This window comes from Anoplopoma fimbria, chromosome 1 (assembly GCF_027596085.1).
Source record: "Anoplopoma fimbria isolate UVic2021 breed Golden Eagle Sablefish chromosome 1, Afim_UVic_2022, whole genome shotgun sequence".
Classification (NCBI taxonomy): Eukaryota; Metazoa; Chordata; class Actinopteri; order Perciformes; family Anoplopomatidae; genus Anoplopoma; species Anoplopoma fimbria.
This window is the reverse complement of record NC_072449.1, coordinates 14965141-14980299: the sequence shown is the minus strand read 5'-3', so window position 1 is coordinate 14980299 and position 15159 is coordinate 14965141. Positions and strand designations below refer to the sequence as shown.

The 15159-nt window shown below is 47.0% G+C and overlaps 1 protein-coding gene across 1 annotated transcript; it reads right to left on the bottom strand.

Annotated features, from left to right (window-relative positions):
• Positions 1 to 3878: 3878 nt before the first annotated feature.
• On the bottom strand, positions 3879 to 6324 carry LOC129092362 (zinc finger MYM-type protein 1-like). Its single transcript, XM_054600290.1, has 2 exons — positions 6248 to 6324; positions 3879 to 5614 (listed from the first exon to the last, which is right to left on the bottom strand). Exons 1-2 carry the CDS (start codon positions 6309 to 6311, stop codon positions 3879 to 3881), a joined length of 1800 nt encoding a protein of 599 aa, XP_054456265.1. The 5' UTR covers positions 6312 to 6324.
• Positions 6325 to 15159: the final 8835 nt, after the last annotated feature.

Genomic DNA, 15159 nt, shown 5'->3' with positions numbered 1-15159 from the left:
CATCCCGGCGTGACAAGGCGTCAGCGTTCGCGTGCTCCTTGCCAGGTCGGTGGTCCACCTTGAAACGAAAGTCCTGGAGGGCCAGGAACCACCGCGTCACCCTGGCGTTGGAGTCCTTCGCGCCGGCCATCCATTTCAGCGGGGCGTGATCGGTGACCAGGGTGAACTCCCGACCTAGGAGATAGTACCGGAGTTTAGTGAGTGACCATTTAATGGCCAGGGCCTCTTTCTCGACGGTCGAGTAATTCCTCTCGTTGGGAAGGAGCTTCCGGCTGATGTAGGTGACGGGGTGCTCCTCCCCCGCTCGGACCTGGGACAGGACTCCCCCCAGGCCCACCTCCGAGGCGTCGGTGTGCACTATGAGGGGGGAAGTAAAGTCTGGGGTTATGAGTACCGGTTCGGAGCACAAGGCTCCCTGAAGCGACTCGAAGGCCTTCTCGGCCGCCTCCGTCCACTGGATCCGATCGGGTAGTGTCTTTCGGGTCAGGTCGTTCATAGGGCTGGCCAGGGTGGCGAAGCCGGGTATGAACCGCTGGTAGTACCCGACCAGCCCTAAGAACGACTTTACCTGCTTCTTGGAGGTCGGTCGTGGCCAGTCCCGGATGGCAGCCACCTTGCTCTCCTGGGGCCTGACGTTTCCCCGACCCACCTGAAAGCCCAGGTAGGCCGTCTCCTCCAAGCCGAGGCGACACTTGGCCGGTTTGGCGGTGAGACCCGCCTTCCGTAACTCGCCTAGTACGGCCCTCAGCTGTTGGATGTGGACATCCCAGCTGTCGCTGTGGATGATGATGTCATCTATGTATGCGGCGGCGTAGGCCTGGTGCGGCCGCAGGACCTGGTCCATCATCCGTTGGAAGGTGGCTGGGGCTCCGTGGACCCCGAAGGGGAGAACGGTGTACTGGAACAGACCCCCCGGTGTCGCGAACGCCGTCTTCTCCCTGGCGGACTTGGTCAAGGGCACTTGCCAATAACCCTTGGTCAAGTCCAGGGTGGTGAGATACCGGGCAGGCCCCAGTCGCTCGATCAGGTCGTCCACCCTGGGCATGGGATAGGCGTCGAAGTCGGAGACCTCGTTCAGCCGCCGGAAGTCGTTACAGAACCTGTAACTCCCGTCAGGTTTGGGCACGAGGACGACTGGACTAGACCAGGCGCTGCGGGACTCCTCGATGACGTGCAGCTGCAGCATCCGGGCCACCTCCTCCTGGATCGCCGCCCGTCTGGCCTCCGGGACTCTGTAGGGCGGAACTCTCACCTTTACTCCCGGTGCCGTCCGGATGTCGTGCTGGATCACCGAGGTCCGACCCGGGAGCTCGGAGAAGACGTCCTGGTGTTGCAGGACCAGGTCAGCGAGGTCTTGCTTCTGGTCTGGGCTGAGGTCCTCTCCTACCGGAACCACCGGAACCCCTCGTCGAGCCACCAACCCCATGGGTGCCGGACCGGGCGGATCCCCCCCCTCCTTCCACTGCTTCAAAATGTTCACATGGTAGAGTTGGGTAGGCTTACGCCTCCCGGGTTGCCGCACTCGGTAGTTTACCTCTCCAACTCTCTCGACCACCTCGTACGGCCCCTGCCATTTGGCCAAGAACTTGCACTCCGCCGTCGGGACCAGGACCAGCACCAGCTCCCCAGGCCGGAAGACGCGCAGCTGGGCTCCCCGATTGTAAACCCTCGCCTGGGCCTGCCGGGCACGCCCGAGATGTTCCCGGACGATGGGCCAGACCTGGGCCATGCGGTCCCTCACCTGTTCCACGTGCTCCACCACGGTGCGGTGGGGTGACGGTTGGCTCTCCCAGGTCTCCTTGGCGAGGTCCAGGATTCCGCGAGGCCTCCTCCCGTACAGGAGCTCGAACGGGGAGAAGCCCGTAGAGGCCTGGGGTACCTCCCGCACCGCGAACAGAACATGGGGCAACAGCTGGTCCCAGTTCTTCCCGTCTGTGTCCATGGCCTTTTTCAGCATCTGTTTTAGGGTTTTGTTAAACCGTTCCACCAGGCCGTCCGTCTGGGGGTGATACACCGATGTCCGGAGCTGTTTGACCTGGAGAAGTCTAAGCAGTTCTTTTAGGACCCGAGACATAAAGCACGACCCCTGGTCCGTCAGTACTTCCCGTGCTATCCCCACCCGGCTAAACAGAAGCATAAGCTCTCTCGCTACCGCCTTAGCCGTGGCCGCGCGCAGGGGTAAGGCTTCTGGGTACCGGGTTGCATAGTCCACCAGCACCAGGATGTACCGGTGTCCCCTGCTGGTCTTGGGGAGGGGTCCCACAATGTCCAGAGCTATCCTATCAAAGGGCGTCTCTATGATGGGCATGGGGATGAGTGGATTCCTAGCCGAGGGGCGAGGAGCTACCCGCTGACACACCGGGCACGTTTGGCAGTAGCGTTCTACGTCCCTTTTCACCCCCGGCCAGTAAAACCTCGCCAAGACCCGATCCCGGGTTTTGTCCATGCCCAAGTGGGCTCCCAGGAGGTGCGTGTGGGCCATATACAGCACCTTGCTGACATATGGTCGAGGGATCACTAATTGTTCGGTCACCGCCCGTCCCGTTCCACCACCCGGTATAGTAGGGCCCCCCTGGTGCTAAAGTGTGGGTGTGGTAGGCAACTCACCGAGTCCCGGGGCTGTCCGTCGTGTGCGAGGACATGGCTCCAGGCGTGCTTGAGGGCGTCGTCCTGCAGCTGGGCGCTAGCGAACTGACCCGGTCGAGAGGTTCCTACCCCCTCCGGCAGGAAGTCCGAAAACTCGGTGAGAGGGGAACTCTCGGCGTCCTCGGGTGGGTCGTTCAGGTCTGGCGCCGTCAGGGTATCCGAGGTGTCGGGTCCGGGCCGCGGTGGTCCAGAAGCGCCGCCTCCCGAGTGGGTTGGTGTCCCCGGTGGCGAGGGTCCGTCCCCTTCCGGCCCGGTGTCCTCTGCCGATGCCTCCTCCTGGGTCGCCGGAATCCGGGTGGCCCCATACGCCGGCCGCGCCTTCCTCCCTGCTCGGGGAGCCGGCCCTCTCCTGACCCGATTTTCCTGCTCCGGATCCCAGAGTCTGTGGAAAATCGGGCAATCCCTCCCGATGAGGAGGGGTACCGGTAGGTGGGGTACGCAGTGGCGGTTCTAGACAAATTTTACTAGGGGGCCAAAGAGGGGCCGGTGTTCAACCAGAGGGGCACAAAAAAAAGGCACAAAATGATATTTAAAGATTTATTTATTTTATTTTCAAATCAGTAAAATACAAAGAAAACTTCCCTGTATGGCCCAATAAAACAAACCAGCTCAACTGTACTGCATGGCTTTTTAACTTAACCACTCAATTTATGGAGCTCATGCCCTAAATCCTGAAGCTAAAGGAGGTAGGGCCGTAGAAAAATGAAAAATACAGTACAGGGTACAAATACAGTGTGTCAATTCAATGTGAACAAACCTCCAGGGTACAACAAAGGGTATAAAAATGTGACATTACCTATTAATGTAAACACTACACTACAACAACAGGATACGGCGGTTGTGCTGTCTGGCAAAACGGTCCACAAATGCATCCAGATCCAGAGCCTTGGCCCTTCTGGACTCTATGCTCAGGACACCAAGATCACTGAGTCTCATGTCAGTAGTGGTGGACCGCAGGAAGGTTTTGATCAGTTTCAGTGTGGAGAAACTGCGTTCGCAAGAGGCTGAGCTTACAGGAAGGGTTACGGCAATCTTGCACAGTCTAAAGAGTTCAAAGAAAACTTCCCTGTATGGCTCAATAAAACAAACCAGCTCAACTGTATTGCATGGCTTTGTAATTTCACCACTCTGTATTTTTCTGTCCAAAACTCTCTTAAATTGATGGAGCTCATGCCCTAAATCATCAATGTCTGCATTGTACAAACGGCCAAATGAAAAAACATTGGTCTCCTTTAAAAAGGCATCACTCTGGGGTTGAGAGACTGTATGCTTGTCATGAGCTCACAGTTGGTATTGGAGAAACGTCTGTTCAACTCCTTGAGCATGCTGTCAATTACAGGATAGAAAAATGATGTGCAAAACATAGCTTTGTCACGTTCTACCTCCCTCTGACCAACAGTGCTTAGTGTGCAGTAGCCACTGAGCCTAGTGCTCAGCATTGTCTGACGTTTTGCCACTGATGGTGCAGAATCACAGTGCTCACAAATAGTCAATGCTTCATCCCACAACTTATCAAAGAAAGACTCCTGCCTGTGGTCTTTCAATGTCTGGACTAAAGCATTTACCAAGTCAACAGCTCTAGCCAGATCAACAGTTTGTGACTGTAACATGTCAGACAGTAGTTTTGTCTCCCCAAACAACTTACTAAGAGTGACAAGGTGCACAACAAATTGTAGGTCAATTTGAGGCAGAAGACCTCGGGCCTCAACAGTTCTTTCACCGTGGCGTTCTTGAGCAATCTGTTGCAGTAGTCGTTTAAGGGCAGGTAGAGTGTCCATTATGTTGCGTAGGGCTAGAAATCGGCATGCCCAACGTGTGTCGCTTAAACGTTGCAACTCTCTTGTTTTGCCATACATTTCTTTTTGGAGAGACAGCCATTTTGGGTGCACATATGAGCCAGAGGTAAAAATATAAAGGCTCTGTAACAAAGAAAAAAACTCCTCTGTTTCTGGGACATTTTTGACTACATCAACTAACACTAAATTGAGACAGTGTGCACTACAATGAATGTAGAAGGCAAATTTAGCCTGTTCTTTGATCCTTGCCTGAACCCCTGAATGTTTACCGCTCATAACGGCAGCGCCATCGTATGCTTGGCCTACAAGGTTATTTTTGTAGTTCAGGCCGTAACTTTCCAGTAAGTTCACTATTTTTCCAGTTAGGCTTGCTGCATCTAACCTCTCTGCAGATTCAAAATGGAGAAAACTCTCCTTAATGGCCCCATTGTAATAGTACCTGAGTGTGAAAGAAATCTGTTCACTTTTTGAAACATCCTTTGTTTCATCTGCCATGATGCTGAAAACCTCACTGTTCTTCACTTCTTCTATGATTTCAGAACGAACCATTTCTGCCAAACAACCCAAAACCTCATTCTGGATGATCTTGCTTGTGTACTTTGCATTGTTAATAGAAGTTAATCTTCTCTTAACAAGTGGGTCGTGGTTAGCAACTGTGCTAAGAATTTCCCTAAAGTTTCCTTTGTTATTGGACTCTTCAGATTCATCATGCCCTCTTTGTGCTATGTTTTGTGTAGCTGTAAGTAACAGCACTTCCCCAATTGTTTTAATGTATGCCCGATTTTCTTGTACTTGTTTAGTGTGTTCTTTGTTAAGGATATCTGCTAGTGTTGCATCATTTTTAACAGCACTTTGATAATCCCGCCATGCTATCATCGCACACTTGTGTCGCTCAGACTTTGCATGAACTGAAAACCCTGCCTTTCTCATAGTTGCATTTTTCCAGTTTCTAAACCCAGGGGTTGAAACAAAAACAGTGTCAGGGGCCTTTGGTGTGCTAAAATGTCTACATGCATAGCAATATGTAGAGTCCATTATGACAGAATACTCAAGCCATGGATGAAGAGTATACCAGTTTTGCCTGAAGCACCGTCTTCTGTCCCCCATCAAAGTGGTTGGGAATATATTCAAGTTCGGCTGTACTGGTGCATCATTCTTGGACTTGCTGATATCTGTAGAAAGATGTACAGTAAACATAGAGCACAACTACAACATTTATTTACTTACGCATGTATATCTGCATGTAGTTCAAGTTTGTGCCATATTGGCACAAATTGAATTTACAGCAGAAAGCATAATTTTAAGGATACACAGTAGACCTACAATGAAATTGTAATTGCACTACTTTGCAAACAGAAATAACCTTCTTCATCACAAACCTGCAGTACTTGATCCACATGGATTTACTTGCTGTACCTCTGGCTGTTTCTCTCTGTCTCTGTATGTTTTCTTCCTCCTCACCCTCTTCTTCATCCTTCTCACTCTCTGAAATTTCCCTCTCTGTGTCAGAGCCCTCACGTTCATCACATGCCCTCTCTCCAACCTCCTCCGACTCTCCCTCTTCCTGCTCCTCAGCTCTCTCAATACCTTGACTTGTTTCTCTCACTGCTGTTTCTTTCACTTTTTTGTTTACTGGGGCAAAAAAGGATGCTATATTCTTTCCTCGTTTCATGATAGCTGCTATTAGAAGAAAAAAATCGTAGGGGCATGCATTACACTTCGTTGCATAACCATCTCTCCCTACTTAACACGGGAAGATCAACAAGAACAACAAGTCACATAAAAGATTAAATCGTTTTGCTTACCTTCGACTTTTGCAACAGGAGAAATCGTAGCTCCTTTCTCCAGGAGTATTTGCTGAGCTCGCATTCACCGAGCAGCAGCAACACAGTGTTTGGGTGCGCCGCCGTTTGGGTGCGCCGCTCTAATTTACCCGTGTAGAACGTTGCGTCGCATTAGTTCCGCTTTTGGCACTCGCGTGTAAAATCATAATCAATTCATAATTGTTTTATTTGGTCAGCACGGTGGGGCCACAGGGGGGCCACATGTCCACAGGGGCACGGGCCCCCGTGGGCCCCCGTGTAGAACCGCCATTGAACCACATGGCAAGACCCGTAGGTCCGGGTATCCCCGTGTACACAGGCCACCTCCATAGGCTCCCCCCTTCCCCCAGCTAGTTCGGGACGAAGGAGGGTCACTGCACTACCCGTGTCCAGGAGGGCCTGTGTGTCCTGGGTCATAACCCGTGCTGGAACAGTCGGGGACCCGGCTACCCCCTGTGTCCAACAGGTGGCCAGCATACAGGGCCGGTGCGTGCCTCCGACCGCATAGGCCGATGGCATCGACACGTCTCTGTCCCCGGGACAGTCTCGTGCCAGATGTCCCGGCTGACCGCAGGCGTAGCACCGTCTCGTGTCTCGAGCCTCCCGGGACACGACCGGCGGCTCCGGGGGTGGTGTCCGCGACGCCGTCAGGGGCCCCCTCCGGTCTCGTCGGGTCTCGGTCGGCCGCAGGTTGGTCCGGGGACTGGCGCTGAGTTGCTGGGCCACCTGCCAGTTCTCCAATTGCCGGATCAGGTCGTCTACCGTCTCGGGATGGTGGTGGGCTAGGACCCTCCGGGCGTCGGCCGGCAGCTGGCGGACGGTGTTGTCGATGAGTACCCGATCCACCGGGCAGGGTCCCTCACCCGTGGCCAGCCACCTCCTCACTAGCCGACCATGCTGGGCGATCTGGGTCCGCACCGCACCATGGATGTCGAACCGCCAGTCGTGAAATCGTTGGGCGCGGGCGGCGAGGTTGTGCCCGTAGTAGGCCATTATGGCCTGCTTGAGCACCGGATATTGGTCGGCGTCCTCGGGTGGTAAATCCTGGCTTGCCTGTTGCGCGGGTCCGGTGAGGAAGGGCGAGATGATGTGGGCCCACTGTTCAGCCGGCCAGCTCTCCTCCGGGCGGTCCTCTCAAACACCTCCAGGTACGCCTCGACATCGTCGTCCGGTCCGAGCTTAGTGAGCCGGCTGGTCGGAGCGGCTGTCGGCGCGGCTGGGGGCGTGTCGCGGACGGCAAGCTGCGTGAGTCGGACCACCGCTTCGCGGAGCAGCGCGAGACTTTCCGCCGTCTCCCGCTGTGACGCGGCCGCCTGCGCCAGGATTTGTTGTCTCTGAGCCCCCGTGGGAGCGGCGGCGCCGTCAGGGTTCTGCATGCTGGATTTTTGAGTGGGTACGTTACCGTGTGAGGTAGTGGCGCCGAGCTGCCCGCATTCTCCACCATATGTGGCAACCCGGGTTGCGGATGTTTCGGTCGCACACGGAAATCACCAAACTCAGGGTCCAAGGTAAGCCGTAGTCGGCGTTTATTCACAGAAGGTACAGGGTACGTAAACACTATCGGTGGGGGCCTCCGCGAGTCTCTCTCCTCTCGATTCGTCCGTAGTCTCTCTCCTCTCGATTCGTCCGTTTGTAGTTCCTTCTCCATCTCTCTTCCCCGGTGTGTGTCCGTGACCGTCTTTTAAGCCGGCTCTCCCCTCCTCCGGCCGGGTGTGTTGCATCCCGGTGATTACGCCGGATGTCGACGCACGCTCTGCTGCCGACTGGTGGGTGGAGGCGGTACACCCCGTCGACCACCACCCCGCGGTTCCCCCGGGTGGGGAGCGGGTTATCACAGGCTATACAACACACAGGTATGACATGTAGGTGAATTAAAGGGTCAAACATGAATAAATGGAACACGCAGAAAAACAAATGGATTGTGTCTTACAGTCTTACAAAAAACATATAATTATTTTCAGACACCATTAAATATTTAGATATAAATATATAAGTTTTAGAATTTTAAAATTCTAATTTAGAGATGAACCTGTAAGTCCAGTGCAACTTTTTTAAGGCCAAATAATGACAGATTATACATTCACATTAAATTCACAAGTTTCTTTAATCGTTTAACAGCAACCATTTAAACAACAAACATCCAACATTTGTGGAACCTTTATTTTAGCAGCAACGAAACAACGAAAAGGCTGAACAAACTTTCCATATTCCACTAGGAACCGTCTAAGGATATCTTTTTTTATAACGATTATGCCAAGATGGCTATAAAACGCAAATATGTCCTTAAGTTAATTAAAAGGTCAAAATGAATAAATGTAACATGCACACAACGAAATGGATTGTGTCTTACACAGATGCTAACCGTGGCAACATGTGCTGATTTAAACTGATTTAAAAGGAAAAACATTTGTGAGCTGAGCTTTCTGTAGACAAAACAGCGATTTCGCTTCAGGTGGCTCCTCACAGTAGAGATTTGGTTCTTCACTTGAGGGTGCATACATAGTAAACATCAGAATTTTACTGGAGAAAAAAAGAGAAATCTTAAGGGTTGTAACCATTGTAGTTTGTTATATCATAACTATATTTGAAAACAGCATCCTATTTGGGCGATTCTGACCCACAATCCAGTGCGCAACGAAAGTGACGCAGGCTCCCCTCGACGGAGCCTCCATATGAAAACTATGGAGTTAGAATCATGCCAAAACCCCGCACACGCTAAACGTGTTTTGCTCACGCATAACGATTCACACGCACACAAAACGTGTTTTACTCACGCACAATGATTCACACACACGCTCAGTGTGGTTTGCAAATACAAAACATCATTCACAAACTAATGCATTTTGCTTCAGAAACAAATACAGTACACAAGTACACAAAACAATTCGACAAGTACGGAACACTGAAAGCTGCGCGGGGATCGGAAGGCATTTGCGCACGGATCAGCAAGGCGGAAAATTAGTGCCAAAAGTTACGTGACAAACAAATGTCCTGTGATTCACAATACACAACAACAGGTGGCGTTGTTCCTGCCAACCGCACGGATTCCGTACGGTTTCCGTGCGGTTTAGCACTTTTACCGCGCCATTCTAGGGCCAGTTAGTAGCCTTCTTGGCTTTCCATAGAATCCACACACGGTTGGCCGGCATCAAATAAAGATTTTGGGGAGAAAAAGATCGTCCTGGCGGCCTTAAACTGACTCAACAGCGCCACCTGCTGTTGTGTAGTGTGAATCACTGGACATTTGTTTGTCATTTTCCGCCTTGCTGATCCGTGCGCAAATGCCTTCCGATCCACGCGCAGCTTTCAGTGTTCCGTACTTGTAGAATTGTTTTGTGTACTTGAAGGATTTTTTTTGTACTTCGTGTAAAATATACTGTATTTGTTTCTGAAGCAAAATGCATTAGTTTGTGAATGATGTTTTGTATTTGCAAACCACACTGAGCGTGAGTAAAACACGTTTTGTGTGCGTGTAAATCGTTATGCGTGAGCAAAACACGTTTTGCGTGTGTGCGGGGTTTTGGCATGATTCTAACTCCATAGAAAACAAACAGACGGATATAAAAGCAAGAGGCCATATCAATGCGCAATGTTATGATGAAATAAATAAGTAAAAGTATGTCGCAATTGTATGCCTACTGCATCCTAACGAGATTATTTTTATGGTCGGATGTAGTAAGTAGAATAGAAAAAGAAAGCATGCGATTTGGAACGCAGGGTTAGAAAAATATATATCATTTTCTGATCATTCAGAGGTAACCATTTTAGGGTTTCCTTTTTTTTTTTTCATTGTAATGCCACGATTCCTGACAAAGTCTCTGATGTTTTGTACAGTGCGACCAATGAGAGTAGGATGTTCGGCTGTCTTGCACTGTTTGCACTCAATCATCGTGACCAGGTTTCCTTTTCGGATCTGTCCTTTAAAATGTCTCATCACAGCTGCAACCTCCTTGGGAGACCACTTGTACTTTTTTGCTCTCCTGGCATTTTCTAAAGAAATTACAAAACAAACAGATCATCAATAAAAAAAAAAAAAAAAAAGGTTTAACACACACCATCCCTCATGTTTACTTCCTGCAAATGAAGGAGAAAAGGAAGGGGCAATTCCCAGTTTCTCCTCTTGTACTTCTGATATCCAAAATGAATAGTAGGCCTACTGGTATTAGAAAATGCTAAAAAGAATAAATATAAGCAGTGTCTTTTCTATATTAACTGTAATGCTGTATGTTATTACTCTTGTTAATTCAATTATTTCCGAGAATCAGGGATGTGGCAATAAATCTTTGTTATATTGTTTTATACATTTTTGGTTCTGTGCTTATTTAAAAAGTTAACTATGTGAATACATTATTAAATGCATTTAAATAGATATAGATAAAGTAGTTGCTGGCTGCTGAGTTGAAAACATTTCTATTGCCCATTTACCTGTAGGAGTACCTTCTTGGTTGGCTGCAAGATCTATGGATGACATGTAGAAATTGATATTACAACATGTATTACTTCTAACCGTACATGCAATCAAACAAAGACGACATGTTGGTAGACTAAGGTTGAAGGCTAACCTTGTGAGGACAACACAGACATGCCAGCAGGCTCAACAGATTGCCCGGCTCCCTCCTCAACTGCAGAGCCTAAAACAGTTTATTATACTTTATTAAATGCAATAAACAGACAAAAGGAAATCCTTATACCAGTGAAGTAAAATAGGAAATTATTTGCAGCCTTTTTTTGTTGTGTTGAGACTTTAAAGGTTTCAGTTAAAGTAAAGTAGTAGTAGAGGTACTACATGTTATTTATGGAGAAAACTAAAATCCATGCTTTCATATTACTGTTCCTCTGAATAAAGTCTTCAGAACATGTTGTAGGCTGTGAATGATTATTTAGTGTAAATAAAGCCTGCACCTGTAACCAGAGTTTGCTAGTACAAATTTGATTGTTTTAAACACTTTTTACCGAAGTAGGCTCTCCCGTTTAAGTATAAGCAGACATATCTCATTAACATGGACTACTTGTACATAATAATGAACAATTCTGTAAAAGAGAACTAGTCTTACTACTCTCCGTGGGTGATAAATGACTTTATTCCTCCACAGTAACTGACTTGATTTGAATTGAAATTGCAAATGGTTAGGAATAAATTATAGTAAGTAGTTACGCTGTTAAAGGACTAACCTTTTGATGACAGAAAAGATGTGTCTGAATGTTCAACAGGTTCTTCTATTCTGTTCTTTCCTGCAGAATCTGAAGTAAAGTTCAACAATGGTCACATGATTTTATAAATATTATACAATTCATATTAGAAAATCATGCTGCACTTACCAAAGTTGGTCTGTGGATCAATGGGGGGAATTTCTTCCTCTGCGTCACTCGCCTCACTTTGATCGATATCACTCAAATCCAGGTTTTCTAACAAAACAAATTCTTGCCATTCTTAAAAAACCATTTCTTGGTTAGGATTTAGTTCCTAGATTGGTCAAACATCTGATAAAATGCCGTTGCTACCTTTATAAATTATGTAGATGAATTGCTATAGATCCCATTTTGCCATTTGGCAAACAATTGTAATTTTTAACAACACAACTTTAAAAGGCATTACCTTCAATTTCGATCTCGTCCAGTGTTTTGCCTCGAAGACTTGAAAGAGACCCTTTCTCCATGGCAAGCAGCAGTTTTGATATTTTAGCCAGCTGGGTGGTAGCCTCTGGAAGTCTGTAATATTCCCTGTGAACGCGTATGTCATGTCCAAGGAAGTCAGCAACTTGGTCTAACTCGTGATTCTTGAGGTTAAGGACCTGTGACAACGTTGCAACATGTTTCCGTAACTGCGTTGACCTGAGGAGTTCCGGATTCTTAGCCCCACATTCACTTGCATAAAGTCTTAGACAGTCCTGTCCTCTGTAAGGGGTCAGACAACGAGGCCTTGCAAAAAGGAATGGGTTTTCATCTGGAACGCCACAGTCTTTTCTTTTATTTATCAGGTGCATTAAGGCATTAACCATATCTGGTGACAGCAATAAAGCAACCTTTCGCCCTCTTTTACCCCTGAGCTCGACACGACTGAAGTGGTTACAAAGACGTAGTTCAAATTTTGTGAGTCCAACTGCTACATCTTCATGCAAGGCACTTTTGTCCCTCTCAAGAAAGCCTTTCAGTTGCATTTTCGAAACTTCTCCTCCACGTCTCCGGTTAAATAGTATGATGTTTGCCATAGTTGTTTTGCACAGTTTGCCATATGATTGTGGTGATGATGTATTTTCCAAGTCTTTAAATGCTTCTTCTGCAGTTTTTGAAAGATGTTTGTGAAGACGTTGCACGTCCTCTGTGAAAGGCAGATTGGAAGGCTTGTTAAAGAGTCGCTCATTCAAGGTAGTTAAAGCTCTGTGTGACACGAGTTCAGACCACTTTGTGGCAAACAAGGTTTTGAATGTCTGAGTTGATTTTGTCAGCTCGCTGTCTTCTGCCATTAGAGCTCTGCAGTGTACAATGTCGTTTATCTTCTGCAATGAGTGACCCAGCTTAAGCGCAAGGCTTGGAGTGTCATAGCCATTCTTGTCTTCATCAAACCCTGAAACTTTCTTGACAGCCTTGATAACTGATGGAAAATTTGCAGGTTTTACAGCATCCTCCAAAGTTGCTATTGAGAATTCTTTGCGCAATGTCAGCAGAAGTCTTCCAATCTCTCTGAGTTTCTGTCGAATATATTCCGATTTGGTAGGATCCTGTCCATGTTTGTTAAAAAATGACTGCGCCAGCTGAAGAATGCAATAGTCACTGCGCACTGTAGCAGTTATCTCGTCATCTTTCATCACAGTTAAAAGCTTCCACACACCTTGGGATATTTGTTCATTCATGACCGACTCAGACATAGCGGCTAAAGCCAATACTTTGGTTTTTCCAATCACTGAATTGGCTCCAGCTGGTTTTGAAGAACAGTTGCGAGCATGTCGCCACAGATCTCTTCTGAGATATAATGCCTGGCAGTACATGCAGTGGACATACTCTTTTTGGTTATATTTGTTCTTGGCTGTGCGCGTCTTAGTTTTAGCAATCCAGCTCCACTCTTTAAAACCTCTTTGTTATGGATGTAGTTCCCTCTGTTGCGTAGCTTAGTAAGCCCTTCAATGCGCTCTTTTGACCTCTTCGGAAGAATTAACACACGAGCAACTTCAGCATGTGTCTTCTCATGAGTTATTAAGTGGCGTGTAAACTTTGTCTGTTGCTTTCCACAAATGTAGCAGTAACTTTTATTTCTGAGAGAGGAGGATGTGTTTGAGCTCTGCATGCCTTCAGCTTCAGCTCCATCATTGACAAGCATGTCTTCAGCATCAAAATCCTCAACTTCAGCCTGACTTCCTGATATTTCAGGATGATTTGAGCTGGCTGCATCTTGAGGCAGTGATTCTGCAGCTTCAAATAATGGTTCAATATCTTCCTCTATGAGTCTGTCTCGATAGTGCCTCGATAGTGCCACCAGGAAGCCAGGAGGCTTCCTGGTGGACACCTCAGAAATCTGTTCTTCAAAATGTTTTGGATCAATTTTTGAAAGCTCTAAAATTTCTTCCGCAGAGCCGGTTGAATCACTGTGAGTATCAGGCACATATTCCTCCTCTGATGAGGTCATCTCACTTGAACTTTGTTCTTCAGAGATCTGATAATCAAAAATAAAAAGGATTACTGTTTTGTGTACTATTCTCAGCATACTATTGAGAATAATTCCAGGAAACACTTACTTCTGGCAGATGTACAGTAGTGGTCTTCATGTTTTTAACATAGCAACGTTTGTGCCAGGACTTGGAGCAAACTAGACAGAAAATTAAGAATTTTGTGAAGGAAGAATTAATAGTCATTTTATGCAATTCGTTAAAGTGACTATTTACAAGAAACGTAGCAGGGATGGTCCTTTATAGACCAATGTTTGTGTCCCATTGTTGAAAATGACTTAAGTGCAGCTGCAAAAGACACAGGAATGTGTTAAATTATTTTCCCCACAATCCATGTTTACATAACCAATTTCTGATTAAATTGATAACTACGTAACAAAAGAGTTGTTGACCAGAGAACAAAGATTTCCATAGATCTAGCCCCTCTAAGTGCACCTAATTGATGCATTAAGAGGCTGAACCAACCATGTCACCAACCATGTATATGTATGCATGTAGACAGTGCTTCAAGTATACAAATTCTAAAACAACACAACAGGGTGTTGCACTGACATGTTCAGCCTGGCAGCAAAGAAGATACAATCAACGGTTTCAAGGTGGCAACCCAAGTTTAGTGTCATAAAATTGATACCAAATCAAATGTGACCCAAATGTAGTCATATTACCACATTTTAGTTCAGGCGTTATGTTCAAAAGATTAGGAGAGACACCCCAAAACAAACAAACTCACTTTTACATCTCTCACCGATCCATTTCAGGGCTGCATAGGGTCCTCGACATATGACACATTTGTCTAAACTTGGCATATCTTCAGAAACCAAGTAATGTTCACAGTCCTGTTGACCAAAAAGAACAATTGAAAGATCATTTTATTATTCCTGCCACTTCAAAACGCTTTTTTATTCACAAGGCATAGAATATCAAAAAATTAAATGGATTCTATGTATTTTGCTTCTATTGTATACTGTATAAAATGTAATTTATTTATTTAAAAGAAATGCACAGTATTAAATTCAAAGGTTAACTGATTGATTGTTGATGTACATCAAAAAAAAAAAAGTAGAGTCAGTCCATCTAAAGTTAAAAGATGTTGGACAGGAAGGAAAATAAATTATTAAGATATTTTTTTCACACCAAGACGGTTGGTGCACATTATGAAAGGGATCACCGAATCGTGTATTGAGAAATTGACAGAAGATATGATATTGTGAGTTTACAACTGGAGCATAAATT